Source organism: Manis javanica, chromosome 2 (genome assembly GCF_040802235.1).
Source record: "Manis javanica isolate MJ-LG chromosome 2, MJ_LKY, whole genome shotgun sequence".
Lineage (NCBI taxonomy): Eukaryota > Metazoa > Chordata > Mammalia > Pholidota > Manidae > Manis > Manis javanica.
In genome coordinates this window covers 183,234,378-183,256,194 of record NC_133157.1, presented here as the reverse complement: position 1 = coordinate 183,256,194, position 21,817 = coordinate 183,234,378, and the positions used below count along the sequence as shown (strand labels likewise).

Sequence of the window (21,817 nt, the reverse complement as noted above, 5' to 3'; positions counted from 1 at the left end):
TCCTATCCCTTAAAGGGTAGTCAGCATGTTCTCCACTCCTTCTAGCAGCCTCATTCCACTCTCTCGCTTTTCCTTACACTGTTTTTTTCTAAGGGGAATGACCTCTCTTCTTTATGCCTTTTATCACTTCTTTTATTATTGTACTATTCTTTAAACCTTTTACTGTTTGTTCTTTCACTACCAGGGTAGGTTAGAAGTTTCTTAAGGGCAGGGACTGTATTTCCTGCTTCATCTTTGAGCTCCAGATAATGCTTAACACTATTGCAGTGTTTGTAGCAGGCACTAGCAAATATTTTTTAGTTTGATTATTTATATTTTCCCTCATTCATATTTTTTATTGTGGTAAAATGTACACAGCAAAAAATTAACCATTTTAAGTACACAGTTCTGTGAAATGAAGTACACTCATGTTGTTACACAACAATAACCACATCCATCTCCAGAACTTGTTCATTTGCCCTGACTGAAACCTGTGCCCATTAACGCAAACTCACTGCGCCAGCTCCCCCAATTCCCTGCTGCCTACAACTGGGCAGCTACTATTCAACCTTTTTGTCTCCATTAATTTGACTATTCGAGGAACCTCTTAGAGGAATTAAGCAATGTTTGTCCTTTTGTGACTGGCTTATCTCACTCAGCATAATGTCTTCAAGGTTTATGTTACAGCATGTATCAAAATTTGCCCCTTTTTCAGGTTAAATAATACTCAATTGTATGTATATTACAACATATATACCATGTTTTGTTTATACATTCATCTGTCAATGGACACTTGGGTTATACTTCTGCCTTCTAGCTATTGTAAATAATACTGCTATGAACATGTATGTGCAAATATTTGTTCTATTTCCTGCTTTCACTACTTTTAGAAATATACCCAGAAGAGGAATTGAGGGATTGTATGGTCATTCTATGTTTAAATTTTTAAGGAATCACCATACTCTTTTCCAGCAGCTGTACCATTTTACATGTCTATGATCAATGTATGATGAAGTTGCTCCACATCCTTGTCACCACTTATCTCCTGTCTTTCTTTTTTTAAAATAATAGTCATGCTAATGGATGTGTGTGAAATCTCAGTGGTTTTGATTTGCTTTTCCCTAATGAGTAGTGATGTCAAGTATCTTTTCATATGTAATATCTTCTTTGGAAAAATATCTATTTAAAACCATTTTAAAAATCGGTTTCTTTTGTTGTTGTTGAGTTGTAGGAGTTCTTCATATATCCTAGATATTAGCTGCTTACCAGACATATAACTTGCAAATATTTTCTCCCATTATGGGTGTCTTTTTACTCTGTTGTTAGTTTCCTTTGATGCACAAAATTTTAAATTTTGATAAAGTCCAGTTTATCTAATTTTTTCTTTTGTCGTCTGGATTTATGGTGTCATTTGAAAGAAATCATTGCCAAATTCATGTCATGAAGCTTTCCCCCTATGTTTTAAGTTTTATGGTTTTAGCTCCTACTGTTGGGTCATTGACCCATTTTGAATTAATTTTTGTATATGGTATAATGTAAGAGTCCAAATTCATTTTATAGCATATGCATATTCAGTCTTCCCAGCACCATTTGTTGAAAAGACTTACTTTCTCTACTGAATGGTCTTCCCCTCATTCGTATTTCATTGAATGAACTTCAACTTTATTGGCTGTCACAGTTGTGGTTGTTGTAAATTTTGAGATCTTCCCTGTTACTATCTTGTCTTAGAGACTTAAAACTTGCTTGTGTTTTCTTCCCCACTTAGAAATAAGAGGAGAACCTGGGAAGACATATGTTGAAAAAAGAATGAACATTTCTCTATCCTCTTAACAGCTTCTTGTTTAGATTTAGGAACCCTCTTTGCTTTGTACATCACCTTCTTATTTCTTGAAACATAGTAGAAGTAATAGAATACTAATATTCTAAATAAAGTCCTTTTTGTTGGTCTGAAAATTTATTTTTAAGTGACTTAGCCTCTCTGGGCTTTTGGTTTTTTTTCTGTTAAGTGAGAAGATTCAGCTAAATGATATGTCATTTATCTTTACTATGGACATTCTATAATTTTAAGATTTTGAATAGTTAATAAAAATCCAGTGGAGAGTGAAACAGTTTTATCAAATGAGTGCATTAAAATTGATATCCCCAAGACTATATTATCTTTATTACTTTGTCTGCAGTTTTGGTGTTTTCTCTATATATGAACGGAAGTTTTAAACATAACTATGATGAGTTTCTTTCAGTGGTAAAAAACTTGGTTTCTAAGTGTTATTGGAGTTTGTAGTATTGCCATCTCTATTTTTTTTATGTACTAAGGAAAAGAGACATTAAGATCATGTACATGAAATATGTTTGTACATGAAGAGAGAGGACCACCAAAACCCAGGTGAAAAAATTGAGAGTAGAACAGAGACAGACACCTCTTTTTTGGAAAGTCAGAGAATTCTGCAATCTAGAATCCCGGGAGTGTTTTGAATGCTTCATCACTGAATACATCTTTGAGAGGCCCATGTTTGTGTGCTACATAGGCATATATTAAGATTGTTGAAAAAGCCATTTTTACCTCATCTCATCTGTAGTTTTGATTGCATAATTATATAAATTTACCTGTTAAACTACAGTTACAAGATGGTTGAATTCATTTTACTTTGTAAAATATTTGTCACTTACTGTGTTTGCCTCGTCATCTATATTAACTTAATGCAGAAATGAAAACGATAACCACTACTATTTATTGAGTGCTTGATAAATTTGTTTTAATTTTGTTATTGTTTTTATACCTTTTCAAAGAAACGATGTTTTAGTAACAGTATCTATCAGAAACTATTCTAGATGCCCAGGAGAGGAGTTCATTCATTACAAACAGTGAATTTCTTAAGAATTTTGAACTATCTGAATGTATTATTACTAGTACTGTCATTAATACTAAAACCATTAGCAATAAATTACAGTGATTTATTATCTTTAAAACCTTTTATTTGGGATTCTAACATATGTTTAGAAAAAGAAATAAAAGTCTTGGTTCTATTAAGTATTATTTCAAATACAGCACTAATTCTATTTATACTTAAGTATTCTGGGCTGGAGTCAGACTGCTGCTAGTCACTTTGAGCAGCAGGACTTATATAAAACTGAAATGGGAAGTAAATCTGGCATGTAATAGCAAAATTTGGGGGTAGATATGTTTAACTGGAGGATGTCCTTCATTTGAAGGGTTAGAAATGCAGTCTTCTTTGGAGACTGATCAAAAATAATAGATAAAATAAAGAATGATGTGCTCAATAAGCTACAATTCAAATAGAGGAAATTTAATGGGAAATGATTACATTAGTTGCAGATGGACTTGCTTCCTGAATTGCAGTCTTACTGGAAATTCTAGAACAGCTTAAATTTGTTTTTCAGATTTTGAGTCTGATAAAAAGTTAGATAAAGAGATTTGTTTATTTGGTGTGCTGTTGTGATTCTTACTGTGTCTTTGGATATTTCATTTTTACTAGGCTATTTTTATGATTCCCACAAATCCACCACCAACATTCAGGAAGCCAGAACTTTGGTCTGATGATTTCACCGATTTTGTTAAAAAGTGCCTAGTGAAGAATCCTGAGCAGAGAGCTACTGCAACACAGCTTTTACAGGTCAGTACTTACCCCTCTAGGGAAGGGTATTTTCTTTATCCTTTCAGCTTTCTAACATTGATCAGAATTGCTCTGAGCTTCATTAACTGATTTCTAAAGAAGTAAACCTCCTAAGAAATAGGGATTGATAAAGACACACACACACTCATTCTTATGTGTTCTCTTTGTCTCATTTTTTTCTTTTGTTTTTCAAATTCAGTCTTTTCTTTTCCTCTTTCTTTGTATTTTGTTGTTGTCAACTCTTTTTTCCTGAAGTCACTTTGAAACAAACCTTCCAAAGAGCTCTCATTTCAGAAATTAATTCTTGTCTCAATTGTTGCTTTTGCCCATGTTCTTTTCCCTGCTGTGATTCCTTGATCCATCATTTTGTCTTTGACTTCCTGCTCTGTTGTAAGATTTGTAAATATAGGATCCCTAAATTCCCTGAAAAGATCCTATGTTGTATATGCTGATTACAAGATTATCTAAACGAAGAGTTTCAGTATTTTTGCTGCAAATATCTGCTACAAGACTTTTTGTATCCATAGTGTCAAAAGGGGTTTTATCTGCCTTGACATTTAATACAAGTAGAAATAATTTAATACTTTCAATGAATATTTGTGATTCTTTATTTTTCCAACAATAGGCTCAGACTGCTAAGCTAATAATAAATATGTCTCACATTAACAAAACATGATATTTGGAAAATAATACCTTTTGTTAAGTGAAAAGATTCAAAACATGATTCTTATAAAAAGTGATTTTTCCAAATCTATTTTTAAAAAGAGATTTGTTGAGGGTATAAAAACCATAATGTTTCCTAAATATAGTGATTATGTTAAGAAAATTTCATACTCAGTCTCCACAGAAGGCAATTTAACAGTAGCTATCTAAAATAAAATACCATACAATCTTTGACCCAGCAATTATACTTCTAGAAATTTACTCTACAGAAAACCATGTATGAAACAACATATGTGTAAAAATATTCAGAACATTGTAATGTTCTGATTGTAATGGCAGAAGATTGGAAACAACATAAATATCCATCAACAAATTGGAAGCAATCTAAGGTAACAGTATACACACTTATATACACATATGTGTGTATATGTACATCTATCTATATGTACATGTATTTATGTATATGCTCTCTCTCTCTCTCACTCTCTAAATATATATATATATATATATATATAGTCAATGCTTGTATGCTTGTAGTGGAGTAGCTCTGGAAAAATATGTAAGAAACTAGCTTCCAGAAAAGGTAACTATATGGATGAGAAAACCAGGAGTAAGATAGAGACTTACATTTTTCTGAATGCTCTTTTGAGCCCTTTGAGTTTTGTGTTATGTGTAAATATTACCTTTCAAAAATTCATTAGTTGAAAAATCTAATTTGAAATATTATCAGCATTTCAAATGAATTTTGAACACATAAATCAAGGACCTATTAGTACTGTTGTCATATTGAGTATCTAAAAGATTCAACCCTAAAGAAGGCAAGACAGGAGTTGGGAACAAAAGGTGCGACAAATAGCACAAAATATGGCAAAAGTAAATCCAAATAGGTCTGATAACTGACTTTTGGATCATTTAACCAGTATTTTTTTCTAGTCTTTCTTCCATAATCTTTTGTAATCTTCCTTGAGAAAAGAAATTCTGTTGTTTTAGGATGGGAAAGCATTTAAGGAATATTCTAGCATAATTCCCGAATTTTCTGCATATAAGACTTGAAGCCCAGAAAGTGAATGACTTACTGAAGATCACACAGTGAAAGTGATTGTTCTAGGTTTATTCCATTTGCTTCTTAGCCCCACTCTTCACCCTTTCTCCACCCTTGTCTGCCTAGGAAGTTGACCAGAGAAAGCTACATTAACAAGCTCTGTTACCTTCCAGCTTTTAGTTGGGTTGGCCCAAACACCCTTCTTTATAATAAGGGTAAACAATGTAACTGGTTTTGTATAGTGTTTATGGCCAACTTTTTGCTTTCTTGATTTTTATTTTTTCTATTGTACTATTGTTAATCATTCAGGGCTCTCTGTTATAATATGGTGTCTTTGGCCTCTTAAAACTGACCCCTTGCCACCTCCCTGTTTTCCTTTATAAATACTGAAATAATAGATTTGTAGTTTCTTATGCAGACCATATTTTTTCAATCATCTGTACCTTTTCTCATGCTGTTACCCACACCCTTCCGTAGTTTAAAAACTCCCTTCACCAGCAGGCTCCTTCTTACTCATTGTCTAATTGTTTCTAACTAAAATTAGGTACTCCTCCAGGAAGCCTTTCCTTCAGCTTTATTTAGGCTAGTTGTCATTTCTCTGTGTTCCCATAAGTACCCTGTGGGTATCATTTACCATATCAGACTTAAACAGCTTGTTTCTATGTCTTTGTCCTACTTTGTAATTCAGGGACAGGGTTATGCCTTTTGGAGGTGACTGCTTTTGCACTCCTGGTATCCAGTATTTAATACATGTGTATTGAATTTAATATGTGTTTATTTAACATAACAAAGTTCTGATTTAAAATATTTTCTAGATAGGATAATTATCTTTAGTTTCATTAGTGTCACATTAGAAACATTGGAGTCTTATTTTGCTGGATGCCTAGAAGCCAGTCTGTCTCTAAAAGGAGATTTACACAGGTCTTTTATATTATGAGTTAAATTATTTTTTAACTCTCAGTGGTCATCTTTTTACTAAGTTTTAGTTGGACACATATTTATAAGCTACATGTACAGATTATGTCATATTGATTTTTAAACACTATGAAAGAAACAGTTTTTAAAGAGAAGTTCATACTGAATTTTTTTTGTGGTAATTTATTTTCTATAACACATTTGTGTCTAAAGTGTAAGTTTAAAAGAATCATAGACTGAAACGATCCTTTGAAATTTTTTAGTTGAACTCTTAGCAGTTTTTAATAGATAAGGAAATGGAAATTCTAAAGATACTAAAGGACAGGTTTCAAGATCAACCTAGTAGTGTTAGAGTTCCTGACCTAAAGATGATTCTTAAACCTGCTGGTGAGGAACCTAGAACCTGAAAATCAGCTCAAGTTGGCCTCCTGTGATGAGGTTAGGTTTACTGAGATCTGCCATTATTTGAACTGACCCCTGGAGTTGGCTGAAATATGTGTTGTCATGGTTTACTCTTTGAATACCCATGGCATGTGACATTTTTTTTTAAATTTAAGTATTGTTGATATACAATCTCATATTGGTTTCAAGTATACAACACAGTGGTTCAGCAGTTGCCCATATTATTAAATCCTTACCCCCACTAGTGCAGTTACTATCTGTCAACAAAGGAAGATGTTACAGAGAGCTTGGCTGTATTCTCCATGCTGTACTACCATCTGTCTGATGAACTTACATTATGATTGAGCATTTTTGTGCCCTTTTATCCCTCCCCCACTCCAAACCCTTTCCCATGATAATCATCAGTCACTTCTCAGTGTGACTTATTCTTCTTTTTACCAATCCAAGTGAAGAGTAGAAACTATCTATCTTGTTGTCACTCCTGTATGTAATATAATTGTCTTTCTTAAATACTTCCTTTTCACATTGAAATCCATAGCAGTATTATATTTGCTTTAACCTTTAAATAATGGAGAAAACTCAAGGAATAAGGGAAATCTATTATATTTATGATATTTTTGCTTTTTCCATTATTTTTTGTCCTGATGTTCCAGAATTCCTTCTTTTATTACTTTCTTTCTGTCTAGAGGCCTTCCCTTCAGCCATTCCTTCAGGGAAGGTCTGTGGCAACAAATTGTCTTAGTTTTCCCTAATCTAAGAATGTCTCAATTTCCTCTTCATTCTTAAAGGATATTTTCATTGGCTATAAAATTCTTGATTGACAGTTTTCATTCAGCACTTGAAGAATGTTGTGCTACTTTCTTCTGACATCCATGGCTTCTTATGAGAAATCTGTCATCTGAATTGTTTAACTCCTTGCTCTTCTCAAGACTTTTCTTTGTCTTAATTTTCATAATTATGATGTGTCTTGGTATGGACTTCTTTGTATTTATCCTGTTCAGCTTCTTGAATCTATAGGTTTATGTCTCACCAATTTTGGAAAGTTTTAGCCATTATTTTTTCAAACACATTTCCAGCCCTAACCTTGTTCTAGGACTACATTAACATAAATGTTGGATCCCACAGGTCCCACAGGTCCCTGAGGTTGTGTTAATTTTTGTTCCAGTCTTGGGTATTATTTTGAAACTGTGGATCTTATTTAAATTTCCTGTTGTCATGGGTGTCCTCTGACACTGCTTTGGTGGGGGAAAGGGGCACTATCACATTTTTGCCAGGTATCACTAGAATCCCAGGTCCCTCACTTGGTTTTCTTTGACATACAGGATGAAGGAAGGGTTCCTTATTACTAATGGGGGAGAGCTCAGAGCTCCCCTGGTGGCGTCTGCTGGCACCACAGGCTCATTATAGCTGGGTGGTGACGAAAGTTCCAACTCTTCCACTAGGCCTCCTCAGCCCTCTCTCTAGAATGGATAGAGTGAGATTTCTTTATAACTGCCTGGTAGGGGTATATGTGCAGGTTCCAATATGGTCTCTACCAACACTTCTCACTGGTGATGGGGGGGAACATTTTCTCATACTGTCTGGCAGAGATGAATGCCCTAGCTTGATACTTGGTCTTCTCTGACACTCCTCGGTAGCTTCCAGAGGGTGAAAGTCTAGGTTCTCCACTCAGCCTTTGCTGGTAGGTGTGGGGCCAGTGTTTTCTGCATGGTGTTTGGTTGGAGTACAATGGTCATTGTCTCAAAGTTTTGTCTTGCTAGCTCTCCTTTTCTGATCTATGATAGAGCAGGCTTTCATAGGGACTTTTTTAGCTTGTGTTAGTTGGTGTTTCTGAGTTGCTGGCTTCTCCTGTACCCACTATAGGATAAATGAGATTTTAAAAAACCCAAAAATCAAAAACCCATGGAATTCACAGCTATGTCCTTCTTCAAGTTCCATAGTCCCTAGTCAGTCTGCCACCCTCTCTGCATCTTTCAGAGTCTTCCTACCTATGCTTGCCCAGGGTTTTAGTTATACCTTAATGGAGAGATATAAGGAAAAGTATGACTACTCAGTCTGTCAGAAGTAGACATCTCTTCTTCAGTCTACTTTAAATTGTTTCCTCTGAAGATGTTTTTGAATAAATTATTAATTTGGACTCTGTCAGTTTAAAAATTGATATTTAGAACATAAAATTTAAGAATATTATAGACTTTAAAAAAATAAATTTTCAAGCAGCCTTAATTTTTATAATACATACTTATTTAAATGTTAATTATTTAAATTAAATATTTAAATATTTTAAAAATACACAATCAAGAATGTGATAGGTTGATTTTGGGTATATTCTGTCTTTTCATTAGGTCAAGTAGTTTAAGGATTCTCACCCTCTTTTAGTTTAGATGCATTTAAAAATAGTGAGACTTTATTAAGTTTCAGAGTTTGGTGTGCATATCTTTTTCTTACTGATATCCTTTTAAAAATGCTTCATATAATAATCATCCTCTTGTCCAACATAAATTTTTTTTAGTTCATGTTTTTTTCCAGTCATCGTTTTAAGTTGTATATATTCAAATCATCTTTTTTTGTTTTCTTTTATGGCATTGGATTGAATATATTTTATTAAATGTATATTCTATATTATCCTGTAGTTCTTTTATATTTCCATATTTAAAACTAAGTGTTAACTTCTTAATCTATCTGGAATTTATTTTGGTGGTGTTGTGGTAAAGATCTAGTTTAATGTACCCCCCACCACACACAAACACACACACTCTTCAATACAGACTACTCTCTCAGCACTAGTTTTAAATTATTTTTTCCTCACTGGTTGGAGATGCTATATTCAGAATTTGCTAGCTCATTATGTATATTATATTATTAGATTCTATTTCTAAGGGTGTTAAATACTGTTTTGTTGTTCTTTCCATTCTTATGTTGGTACCACATGCTTCTCTAGGCATTTAATAAAAAGACATAACTTCTAGGTATTGATATTTCTGTTAATTCAATCTGATTATGTTATTCAGATCATTTTTTTTACCTGCTTTGTTTCTTAGTGACTGAAAAAGAAATATTAATATCTCCTATGTCTTACTTATTTAGAACAACTCATGTCAATAATTTTTGTTACATATCATTATGCTATACTAATATATCAAGTTTATAACTATATATTTTTTTATTATGTCCCTTATTAACATTAACATTAAATGACTCTTTCCCCATGTACTTTTTTCTATGTTCAGATCTACTTTTTTGAATCATTTTATTCTTGATATCTTTCCATGTCTGACTAATATGTCACTACCTGTCTTTAACTTTCAACCCAAATTCTTTTCAGTATGCTTTTTACTGAAATATTTGGATTTATTTTATATATGTCATGTAGAAAGCATGTAGTTGAATGTTTCTTATGAACTAGGTCTCTTTTTGTACTTAACTAATATACTATTTAGTAAGTGGAAATTCAGCCCATTTATTTCCATTGGTATATGCTAATAACATTTTAATCATAATTGTCATGTTTTATTTTTGCCAACTTGTTTTTCTGATTTTTATGGTTGTTGGTTTTTTCTTTATGTTACTTTGCACTTTGAATTTTTCCACCTGCTGCTAAAAAGCCTTTGAAAATAATCTTTAAAAATCTGCCAGTGTATCTGATAAAACTTCCCTTCTGACTCAAGAATACTCAAATAATATGGCCTTGTTCTTCAAATACCCTTTTAACTTTGTTAGCCTGTTCCTCTTTGTTGGTGAAAATCATGCTTGTAGCAGTTATATAGAGAAAACAGTACAAACGAAAGACATACCAACATTTTGAAATTAACAACCTTAAATTATGTAGATTAGTGGTAGCCTAATACTGTGGTCAATTCACAATGAACTTCACAAAAGTAAGTTTGCAGTGGACTGGTTGAACCATATATGGACATCGGCAGTTTTTAAATATGTAACACTGTGGCTTGGTGGATTGGCTAACCATTTTCCCTTAGAAGATAAAGTATAATACAATTTGAGATTTCTGTGCCTTTTTAAAGCAATATTATTCTACTGGTTCCCAATTTTTGCAGTGCTGGTCTTCTACTTCTGTTAATACATAGTCACTAACTCCTTAAGAGTTCTGTCAGATTCACTGATTCCTCTCACTTGTTGTGGCATTTTTTTTTAACCCAGGTTCTTAATAATTCACTTATGTATTATTACAGATGCTTCCTAATCTACTTCATATCTGAACTCTACTGCAAGATTATGCTATCAAAGACAGTCTTTTCCTTACATTATTCTCTTGTTTATGTAATTAAAGTAGCTCTCAGACAAAATTCAGGCATCTCATCCTAAGTATGTATCCTTGTTGTCCCACTTTACCTGTATCTAAACTCAAAGAACACTATTTCACCAAATAGTGTTTTGGTTTTAACTAGACAGATCTTCTTACTGTGTTCTAACATACATCCTTTGTGTTTGTGTCTGTTGTTCATACTTGTCCTCCAATCTAACATGTTCTGTTTCTTTTTTTTTATTAGTTTTATTTTGGTATCATTAATCTACAATTACATGAAGGACAGTATGTTTACTAGGCTCTCCCCTTCACCAAGTCACCCCCACATAACCGTTCACAGTCACTGTCCATCAACATAGTATGATGCTGTAAAATCACTACTTGTCTTCTCTGTGTTGCACAGCCCTCCCCGTGCCCTGCCCCACACTATACATGTTAATCCTAACGCCCCCTTTCTTTTTTCCCTCCTTTATCCCTCCCTTCCCACCCATCCTCCCCAGTCCCTTTCCCTTTGGTAACCATTAGTCCATTCTTGGGTTCTGTGCTTCTGCTGCTGTTTTGTTTCTTGTTTTCTTTTGTTCTTATACTCCACATATGAGTGAAATCATTTGGTACTTGTCTTTCTCCACCTGGCTTATTTCACTGAGCATAATACTGTCTAGCTCCATCCATGTTGTTGCAAATGGTAGGATCTGTTTTTTTCTTATGGCTGCATAATATTCCATTGTGTATATGTACCACATCTTCTTTATCCATTCATCTACTGATGGACATTTAGGTTGCTTCCATATCTTGGCTATTGTAAATAGTGCAGCGATAAACATAGGGGTGCATCTGTCTTTTTCAAACTGGAGTGCTCCATTCTTAGGGTAAATTCCTAGAAGTGGAATTCCTGGGTCAAATGGTATTTCTATTTTGAGCTTTTTGAGGAACCTCCATACTGCTTTCCACAATGGTTGAACTAATTTACATTCCCACCAGCAGTGTAGGAGGTTCCCATTTCTCCATAACCTTGCCAACATCTGTTGTTGTTTGTCTTTTGGATGGTGGCTATCCTTAGTAGTGTGAGGTGATATCTCATTGTGGTTTTAATTTGCATTTCTCTGATGACTAGCGATGTGGAGCATCTTTTCATGTGTCTGTTGGCCATCTGAATTTCTTTCTTGGAGAACTGTCTGTTCAGCTCCTCTGCCCATTTTTTAATTGGATTATTTGCTTTTTGTTTGTTGAGGTGTGAGAGCTCTTTGTATATTTTGGATGTCAACCCTTTATCGGATCTGTCTTTTATGAATATATTCTCCCATACTGTAGGATGCCTTTTTGTGCTATTGGTGGTGTCCTTTGCTGTACAGAAGCTTTTCAGCTTGATATAGTCCCATTTGTTCATTTTTGCTTTTGTTTCCCTTGCCCAGAGAGATACGTTCAAGAAGAGGTCACTCATGTTTATGTCTAAGAGATTTTTGCCTATGTTTTTTTCTAAGAGTTTTATGGTTTCATGACTTACATTCAAGTCTTTGATCCATTTTGAATTTACTTTTGTGTATGGGGTTAGACAGTGATCCAGTTTCATTCTCTTACATGTAGCTGTCCAGTTTTGCCAGCACCATCTGTTGAAGAAACTGTCATTTCCCCATTGTATGTCCATGGCCCCTTTATCAAATATTAGTTGACCATATATGTTTGGGTTTATGTCTGGAGTCTCTAGTCTGTTCCACTGGTCTGTGGCTCTGTTCTTGTGCCAGTACCAAATCGTCTTGATTACTGTGGCTTTGTAGTTGAGCTTGAAGTTGGGGAGCGAGATCCCCCCCAACTTTATTCTTCCTTCTCAGGATTGCTTTAGCTATTCGGGGTCTTTGTTGTTTCCATATGAATTTTTGAACTATTTGTTCCAGTTCGTTGAAGAATGCTGTTGGTAGTTTGATAGGAATTGCATTGAATCTATGTATTGCTTTGGGCAGGATGGCCATTTTGATGATATTAATTCTCCCTAGCCAGGAGCATGGGATGAGTTTCCATTTGTTAGTGACCTCTTTAATTTCTCTTAAGAGTGTCTTATAGTTTTCAGGGTATAGGTCTTTCACTTCCTTGGTTAGGTTTATTCCTAGGTATTTTATTCTTTTTGATGCTATTGTGAATGGAATTGTCTTCCTGATTTCTCTTTCTATTAGTTTATTGTTAGTGCATAGGAAAGCCACAGATTTCTGTGTGTTAATTTTGTATCCTGCAACTTTCTGAATTCCGATAATAGCTCTAGTAGTTTCAGAGTGGAGTCTTTAGGGTTTTTTATGGACAATATCATGTCATCTGCAAATAGTGACAGTTTAACTTCTTTACCAATCTGGATTCCTTGTATTTCTTTGTTTTGTTTAATTGCCGTGGCTAGGACCTCCAGTACTATGTTGAATAACAGTGGGGAGAGTGGGCATCCCTGTCTTGTTCCCGATCTCAGAGGAACAGCTTTCAGCTTCTTGCTGTTAAGTATGATGTTGGCTGTGGGTTTATCATATATGGCCCTTATTATGTTGAAGTACTTGCCCTCTATACCCATTTTGTTGAGTTTTTATCATGAATGGATGTTGAATTTTGTCAGATGCTTTTTCAGCATCTATGGAGATGATCATGTGGTTTTTGTCTTTCTTTTTGTTAATGTGGTGGATGATGTTGATGGATTTTCAAATGTTATACCATCCTTGCATCCCTGGGATGAATCCCACTTGGTCATGGTGTATGATCCTTTTGATGTATTTTTGAATTCGGTTTGCTAATATTTTGTTGAGTATTTTTGCATCTACGTTCATCAGGGTTATTGGTCTGTAGTTTTGTTTTTTGGTGGGGTCTTTGCCTGGTTTTGGTATTAGGGTGATGTTGGCTTCATAGAATGAGTTTGGGAGTATTCCCTCCTCTTCAATTTTTGGGAAACTTTAAGGAGAATGGGTATGATGTCTTCTCTGTATGTCTGATAAAATTCCAAGGTAAATCCATCTGGCCCGGGGGTTTTGTTTTTTGGTAGTTTTTTGATTACCGCTTCAATTTCGTTGCTCGTAATTGGTCTGTTTAGATTTTCTGTTTCTTCCTTGGTCAGTCTTGGAAGGTTGTATTTTTCTAGGAAGTTGTCCATTTCTCCTAGGTTTCCCAGCTTGTTAGCATATAGGTTTTCATAGTACTCTCTAATTATTCTTTGTATTTCTGTGGGGTCCGTCATGATTTTTCCTTTCTCGTTTCTGATTCTGTTGATGTGTATTGACTCTTTTCCTCTTAATAAGTCTGGCTAGAGGCTTATCTGTTTTGTTTAGTTTCTCAAAGAACCAGCTCTTGGTTTCATTGATTTTTGCTATTGTTTTATTCTTCTCAATTTTATTTATTTCTTCTCTGATCTTTATTATGTCCCTCCTTCTACTGACCTTAACATGTTCTGTTTCTTCTGTATGAGGCATCTGAGATTCTGTCACCTATTCTTCTACATTGCTTAATCATATAGTTTGTGCCAAACATTATGAGTGTAATTTGTATGTCACATTGTAATTTTTTGGTATTTGTCTTTTATTCTTTATTCTAGGTAGTAAGTTTCTTAAGGGCAGAGAACATATCTTCAGTTATTGTATTTGTAACCTTTCTACCAGTGTTTCTCAAAAATTTTCAGAACCCCAAAATTGGGGTTCCTTCCTTCTTGTAATTCCACCATCCTTTGGGGCACTGTATTGGTCTGTTTTCCAACTTAGCAGAAAGAGAAGAAATCATGGAAGAGAGCACACTCCATGTTGTAAAGCCCAGATCAGAAAGTGGAACACTACACTTGGATTTCATTCTACTGATGAGAACTTAGTCACAGTCATAACCAGCAGAAAGGGAGGCCGAGAAATGTAGGATCTAGCAGGGCTGCCGTAGGTCCAACCACAACTCTGTTTTAGTGATTGACTAGGAGTTTCCACCAAAACTATGTTAACAGAAGTTAATCTATCTGGTGATTAGTTTATAATTTAAGAAATAATTTATTGGTTCTTTGCCATTGATATTAGTATTTCTGTAATCTGGTAAAATTCTTGCTCATAGTTTCCTCAAGTGATATGTTCAACACTTTAAAGCCTCTTCCAAGTATCTATAATTTCTTCTTTAGTACTAAAAAATGGTTTTATCTTGAAGAATATTTTCGTGTTCTGTGACGTTTATTAAAATAACTCAGATGGCTCTTGACTCTTATCAACTGACATGTAATTATGAATCTTACATTTTGAAGCTGTAGTGCTGCCTCCAAATTAAGTTATCTATTCCAAATTATGCTTATAACCTGTCCCTCTACTTTATCTCGTGCTCTACCACCTCAATAAAAATGTCATCAAAAATTGAGGTCTATTCTGGTGATTTCCCTTTTGTTTAGTTGTAGCAAGGTCAGATATTTTAGCTAGGTCAGGGTCATAGAAAAAAAGTTAAAAGTTATTTTATATATAGTATAGAAATGAGGTAGTATTTATATCTGAAAAATGTTTTTCTTTTATCACTGGTTTTTATTTCTCCATTGGGATTGATGATATTTATTATATAATAAAATAGAAAATTATGTAAAAAGAAGTAAGGAAACAGCTGTTCTTCTTTTGACCACTGATACTGTCAGCTTCTTAAGATTAAAATCTAGTTGTAATACCAAAATAATTTTATATTTATATGCAGTATAATCACCAATCTTTTAAAATTTTTAAATTATTTTTTACTACCTAATCTACACTTCCTTTGAACAATTATATCTTTAAGGGTAATGATGTTTTATTAACAGATTTGCATATTTGTGTGCTTTAATGGTTTTTTTAAAAACAAGTAAATCTAGTAGCAAAGTCTGTTTTTAGAGCAGCTGAAATATTCTCTTTTCTTAACCTACACATCTCATTCTATATGAAAGAATAATCATTGAAGCCTTTGATCCTGGTTATATAACATTTATATGTTGTTTTAACATTTTTTCAATACATTTCAGAGACACATTTTGAATTTTATACCATTGATTTTTTACTTTTTTAGCATCCTTTTATCAAGAATGCCAAACCTGTGTCGATCTTAAGAGACCTGATCATAGAAGCTATGGAGATTAAAGCTAAAAGACATGAAGAACAGCAGCGAGAACTGGAAGAGGAGGAAGAAAATTCGGTTTGTAATTACCTTCAAAAAGTTGATTTTTTATTTCTCAGTTATTTTTCTGTAATTTTTTTCTTTAAATATATCAATATATCAATAACACTGCTTCATTATACAAGCGGGGTATGTTTGTTCATTAAATCTGAAGATATATTTTGTTTTGCATTCAATGTTTGCTATCCTTTTCTAATATCTTAAGAATTAGTGATTAGTGGAACGTAAGGTTGATAGGGTAAGCTACAAGCAGCTAGTATCTAGTTGACACCAACTCTGTTTAATAAATGTTGTCTTCAATTTGGTCAGTTTTATGACTTACCTTCTGAAACTTTCTTTTAAGTGATTGTCAACTGTGCTGTATATAAAGAGTACCACAGTAGAAGATGGGTCACTAAGAGAAGGCAGAGGGGTATAAGGACATGGCATATTCAACCAGTTTATTCAGTTTACTTTGATTCATCAGTAAATTTTAATAACAAAATAAGATAATTATATCTATATATCACATTTTATAGTGTAATGTTTCTTTTCTTCACCAATGTTATTTCCTTGTTTCAAATAATGCACTTTTTTCTTTCTAGTATATATTTAGAGGTGAACATCTCTTGGTATTCAGATAGTCTTAAGATCTAAAAACACAAATTATTATATTTTTGCTTGAAAATGTAATTGGTAACATCATCTGTATTTTCCCTTAGAAGTTTTTTTTATCATATAGATTCTGTGTATATAAATAGTATTATTATTTTGCTAATTCAAATTTAGTTTTAATTTTAGAGACTAGTCATCCAATTGGAATTTCTTTTGAAACTCTTTTACCCTTTCACCAGTTATTAAACCTTGTTATATGGTAGCCCAGGACAATAACAAGTATGAATCTTTTTCAGAGCTGATTTATAATCATTTTGTTCAGATATGCAGCTCTATCAGTTATCTATTTGGCAGTGAGTGTAGGCTGCCTGATGAGGCAGATGCTTTAATCTTATATTCTAGATTAAAATTTTTTACCAGTAAATTCACTATTCAGAATTCTAAGTAGCATCCTCTTAGAGGTGATTTGTCTATAAGTTTGTGATTGTGTATTAATTCTGTGAAGATAAATAAGTGTTATGAGATAATATAAAGACCTTGGTTCTTGCTCTCAAAGGGTTTTATAGTTCCCATTGAGTTCCTATGTGGTGAGAGACACAGTTTTTTATTTCTCTCTAGATAACATTTGTAAATATTAAATTTTTTTTATAGTTTCAAAAGCACTTTTATCATATTATTTCCTTTAATCTTTGAAAAAAGATTGGATATATATATTAATAAATAGTAAATAAAATGAAATAATAATATATGCATTATTATAAATGTAATTATATATATATTATTATTATTCCATTTTGCAGATTAGTGAAATTAGGTTAGGAGAGAAGTGATTTACCAAAATTCACAAAGCTACTGAAGAAGCAAGAAATAAAACTAGGTTTTTTACTTTTAGCTTCCATGCTCCTTCATCAATACTTTATGCTCACTTTCAATCAAACATTTATTAAGTACTTCTAAAATTAAATAACATTGGCTCATTAGAGTTGTACAATTTCTGATAAGGTTATGTTCTCAAGAAAGTCTAGTCTTCTGTGTTGGTACCTGTCTGCCTTTCCTTCCACCTAATGCAAACTTGTTATAAGTGCCAGACTACTTAGCTGCCTTTAATTATGGATAGGTGATAATTTTTGCTTTGCTTTTAAACTTCCTGTACTTACTGGCTGGTTTCCATTTTTGATGGATAAGGAATCATTGGATACCCCAGAACTTAACAGTTTTTACTAGTTTTAAGACCTTGCCAACTTGCTAAATGACTTCCTTTACTTTCCACTACTTCAGTGATCTCTTTCTTTACTATTTTCCTCTCCTTCATTGAACTATGCTATATTAATCTCCTTTCATATTTTAATTTTTTTTTAACATGCCTAAGACTTTCCTTACTCAGGTCCTTTGCATGTGCTATTCTCTCTGCTTGAAACACTCTTCTTCCAGAGAACCCACTATATGACTTGGTTCTCATCTTTTGGGTCTCAGCTTTAAATATCAATTAAAGTACCCTTAAAAATTAGCAGCATAAAGCAATACACATTTATGATTTATGATGTCTGTAGATCAGTATTTCATGAGTGGCTTAGTTGGATGATTCTGGCTCATGGTCTCACATGAGGTTTGTCAGAGAGAGCTATAGTCATCTGAAGGCTTGACAAGGTCTGGAGTTCCAAGATATCTAACTTACATGGCTGTTAGTGGACAGCCTCATTTCCTTGCCATGTGGAACTGTCTATAGGGCTACTTGAGAGTCTTCATACCATGGCATGTGGCTTCTCTCAGAGTGAGTGATCCAAAAGTGATCCTGACAGTCTCAGGAGTTTCATATTGTCACTTCTGCCACATTTTGTTTGTTAAAAGAAGTTACTGGTCATTGAAAATGGTAGAGTAGGGAGCTCCAAGAATCAGTGCCTCCACAGAAGCAACCATTGAGTTGGCAAAAACTAACAAAGCAACTTTTTCAAAACATTGAAATGTAATTAAAAAAACTTACGCAAACTGGGGAGTGCTTAGGGAAGGAGCTGCTAAAGTTTGGTAAGAAAATATTGTGGCATTTTGCTTACATGTCTGCCACTCCCCATTTTATAACTCAGTGGCAGCCATGGGAACAGTATTGGAGGAGAGTAAAAACCTTGTTTTCAGAAAATTGTGCTATTGCATTTTAACCTGTCTGGCCATTCCTTGAGGGACCAGCACAGAGGCTTGCCTTTGTTTTGGGCCTCTTGAGCCGGAGCAGTTTCCTGGATGGTGTCTGTCAAAATGTCTAAATCTTCTAGCAATATCACACAAGTTTAGCGAAGCTACAGGGTATAAGATCAACACACAAAAATCAATTGTGTTTTTATGTACCAGCAATGAACAGTGGAAACAGAAAATTAAGAAGACAATTCCATTTACAATAGCATCCAAAAGCATGAAATACCTGAAAATAAATTTAACCAAGGAAGCAAGTCTTGTACAGTGAAAGTACAAACTGCTGAAAGAAATGAAAGAATACCTAAGTCAGTGGGAGGACGTCTCATGATCATGGATTGGAAGACTTTTAATATTGTTAAGATGGTAGTATTCCACAAAGTGATTCACAGCTTTATACAGTCCCTATTGAAATTTCAGTGATCTTTTTTGCAAAATAGAAAAGCCAATTCTTAACTTCATATAGAACAAGGGGTCTCAATAGCTAAAACAATATTGAAAAGAACAAAGTTGGAGAACTAACTTCCAATTTCAAAACTTTCATAAGGCTACAATATTTGAATCAATGTGATACTGACATAAACACAGACATGTAGGCCAAAGTAATAGAATTGAGAGTCCAGAAATACCTCTATTGCTTATTGGTTTTCACCCAATGTATAATAGTCTCTTTAACAGATGGTGCTGAGATAACTAGGTAGCTACATGTAAAAGTGTGAAGTTGGATCCGTCCCTCTTAGCATATACAATAACCTTTTAATATACAGTCTAATTGGAAGGATAACAACCTAAATATTAGAGCTAAAATGTTAAAACTTTTAGAAGAAGACATAGGGGTAATCTTTATGGCTTTGGATTTAATGATACATTCCTTGATAGAACCCCAAAGTATGAGTAACAAAATAAATAGATAAATTGAACTCATCAAATTAAAAACTCTGTACATCAAAGAATATTATCAAGAAATGAGGAGACATCCTATAGAATGGGAGAAAATATTTTCAAATCATGTATTTGATGACAGTCTAGAATCCAAAATATATAAAGAACTCTGATAACTCAACAAAAGACCAACACCTAATTGAAAAATATGCAAAGGATTTCAATAGACACTTCTCTAAAAAATATAGAAATGGCCAAGAAGCACATGAACTGATACTCAGCAACATTAGTCATTAGGGAATTGCAAATGAAAGCCACAGTGAGATAACCATTGGTGGTAGATCCACTAGATGTGTGGTGATAAACAAACAAGAAAACCAGACAATACCAAGTGTTGGATGAGGATACGGAGTACTTGGAGCCCTCATTCACTGATGATGGGAATACAAACTGGTACACATGCTGTGGAAAACAAGTTAGTAGCTGAAAACAAGTTCAACTTAAAAAGTTGGACATAGGATTACCATATGATCCAGCAATTGTGCTTCTAAGTATATGTCCCAAAGAATTGAAAACAGTATTGAAACAAATTTGTACATGAATGTTCACAGTAGCACTATTCTTAGTAGCCAAAAGGTAGAAACAATCAATTGTCCATCAACTGATGAATAAATTGTGGTATATGCACACAATGGAATGTTAGTCACAAAAAATGAAATATTGATACATAGTACAACATGGATCAATCTTGTAAACATATACTAAGTGAAAGAAGCTGGAAGTAAGAAGTCATATTGTATGATATGAATTATCCTGGATAGGTTGATATACAGAGACAAAAATCAGATTGCTGGTTGCCAAAGACTAGGCAGGAGGGGATGAGAGGAAATGGGGAGTGAATGCCTAATGGGTAAAATATTTTCTTTTGGGGTGATGGCAATGTTTTGATACTAGATAGAGGTAGGTGATTGTTGCACAACATTGTAATGGACTAAATGTCACTAATTACACACTTTAAAATAATTTTATGTTACTTGAAGTTCACCTCAATTAAAAAATAAAAACAAGTCACTTAGTCTGCCTTACTATCAAGCAGAGGTAAATTAGGCTCTACCTTTTGAGAAGAAAATTGTCAAAGAATTTATGGATCTGTTTTAAAACTAGCACAGACTGTCCTATAGGTGCAAATTATTTACATTCCTTGCCCATGCAGAATAACTCCCTATCTCTTAAAAACTGTCTCCTCATTGCCCCAAGTACTATCCCTTTAGATTATCAACTCAAAGTTATTTCATCTTCTAAACCACATTTGGGAAGAGATGAGAGTCCTTTAGTCTAGTTAACTTCAGTCTGAAGATCTGTGAATTAAAGAAACGTTATCTGCCCCCAACAGGCCCAGTATACAATGGTGGTCAGGCACAAGATTATCACTGTAGACAATTCTGTTCAAAAAGAGGGAAAATAGGAGGCACAGTATTCACTACTCCATGGTAATTTTGAAATCTAGCCAAGAAAATGTTAGAAGTTCCTTGATTAGCTCAGTTTGTTCCTGCCCTGAAACAATTCTCCATGACTCTCTGCTGTGCTCTCTGAGGTCTTGCTTCTGCCCTGAGTCATATTTTTTCATGGAAGCTAGCCTGTAGTTAGAACTAAATGGCTTTCTCAGTCTGCTTCCTGTCTGTAGAAGTTTGAAGGTCCAGAGTTCTCTTTTTATTTTGTGTTATCTTTGTTCCTACTCAGACCATGCTGCTGGTGTTTTTGCTAAAAAACTTTGTGGGTCTTTTATAAATCTTACTGTGGTTCACTCCATTAGAATAGACTACAGCCATAAATTTTGTTGAGATAATTGCTTCTTTACCTTGGACTCCTACTAAGACATGTTGGGGGACAATGCCCTTATGTTCTTAAAAGCCATCTTAGGTGCCTTGTCTCTTTCTGAAGTCTTAACAAAGGATTTTACAGTCACCTCTGCAGCTTGATTTTTAGACCATGCTTTCCAAATGTCCCTTGGGATTAGATATTTGCTTGGAAGGAAGTTTTTGTATAACTGTAGCAGATTAAGTAAATCAGATTTAGTAAGGAAATTTTATATTTGAGGTAAAATTATTGGTTACAAAATGAAATTCATTAAAAGAATTCATTAACTTG

General features: G+C 33.9%; 1 protein-coding gene across 4 annotated transcripts in view; it reads left to right on the top strand.

Moving 5' to 3' along the window:
* Positions 1 to 21,817, top strand: part of STK3 (serine/threonine kinase 3) — a 362,105-nt gene that overhangs the window by 204,802 nt on the left and 135,486 nt on the right. For all 4 annotated transcript variants that reach the window (XM_036995747.2, XM_036995746.2, XM_036995748.2 and 1 more), the window contains 2 exons: positions 3,474 to 3,611; positions 15,905 to 16,030. In XM_036995747.2, the coding sequence (XP_036851642.1) occupies positions 3,474 to 3,611; positions 15,905 to 16,030 (264 nt within the window). The remainder of the gene's footprint in view (positions 1 to 3,473; positions 3,612 to 15,904; positions 16,031 to 21,817) is intronic.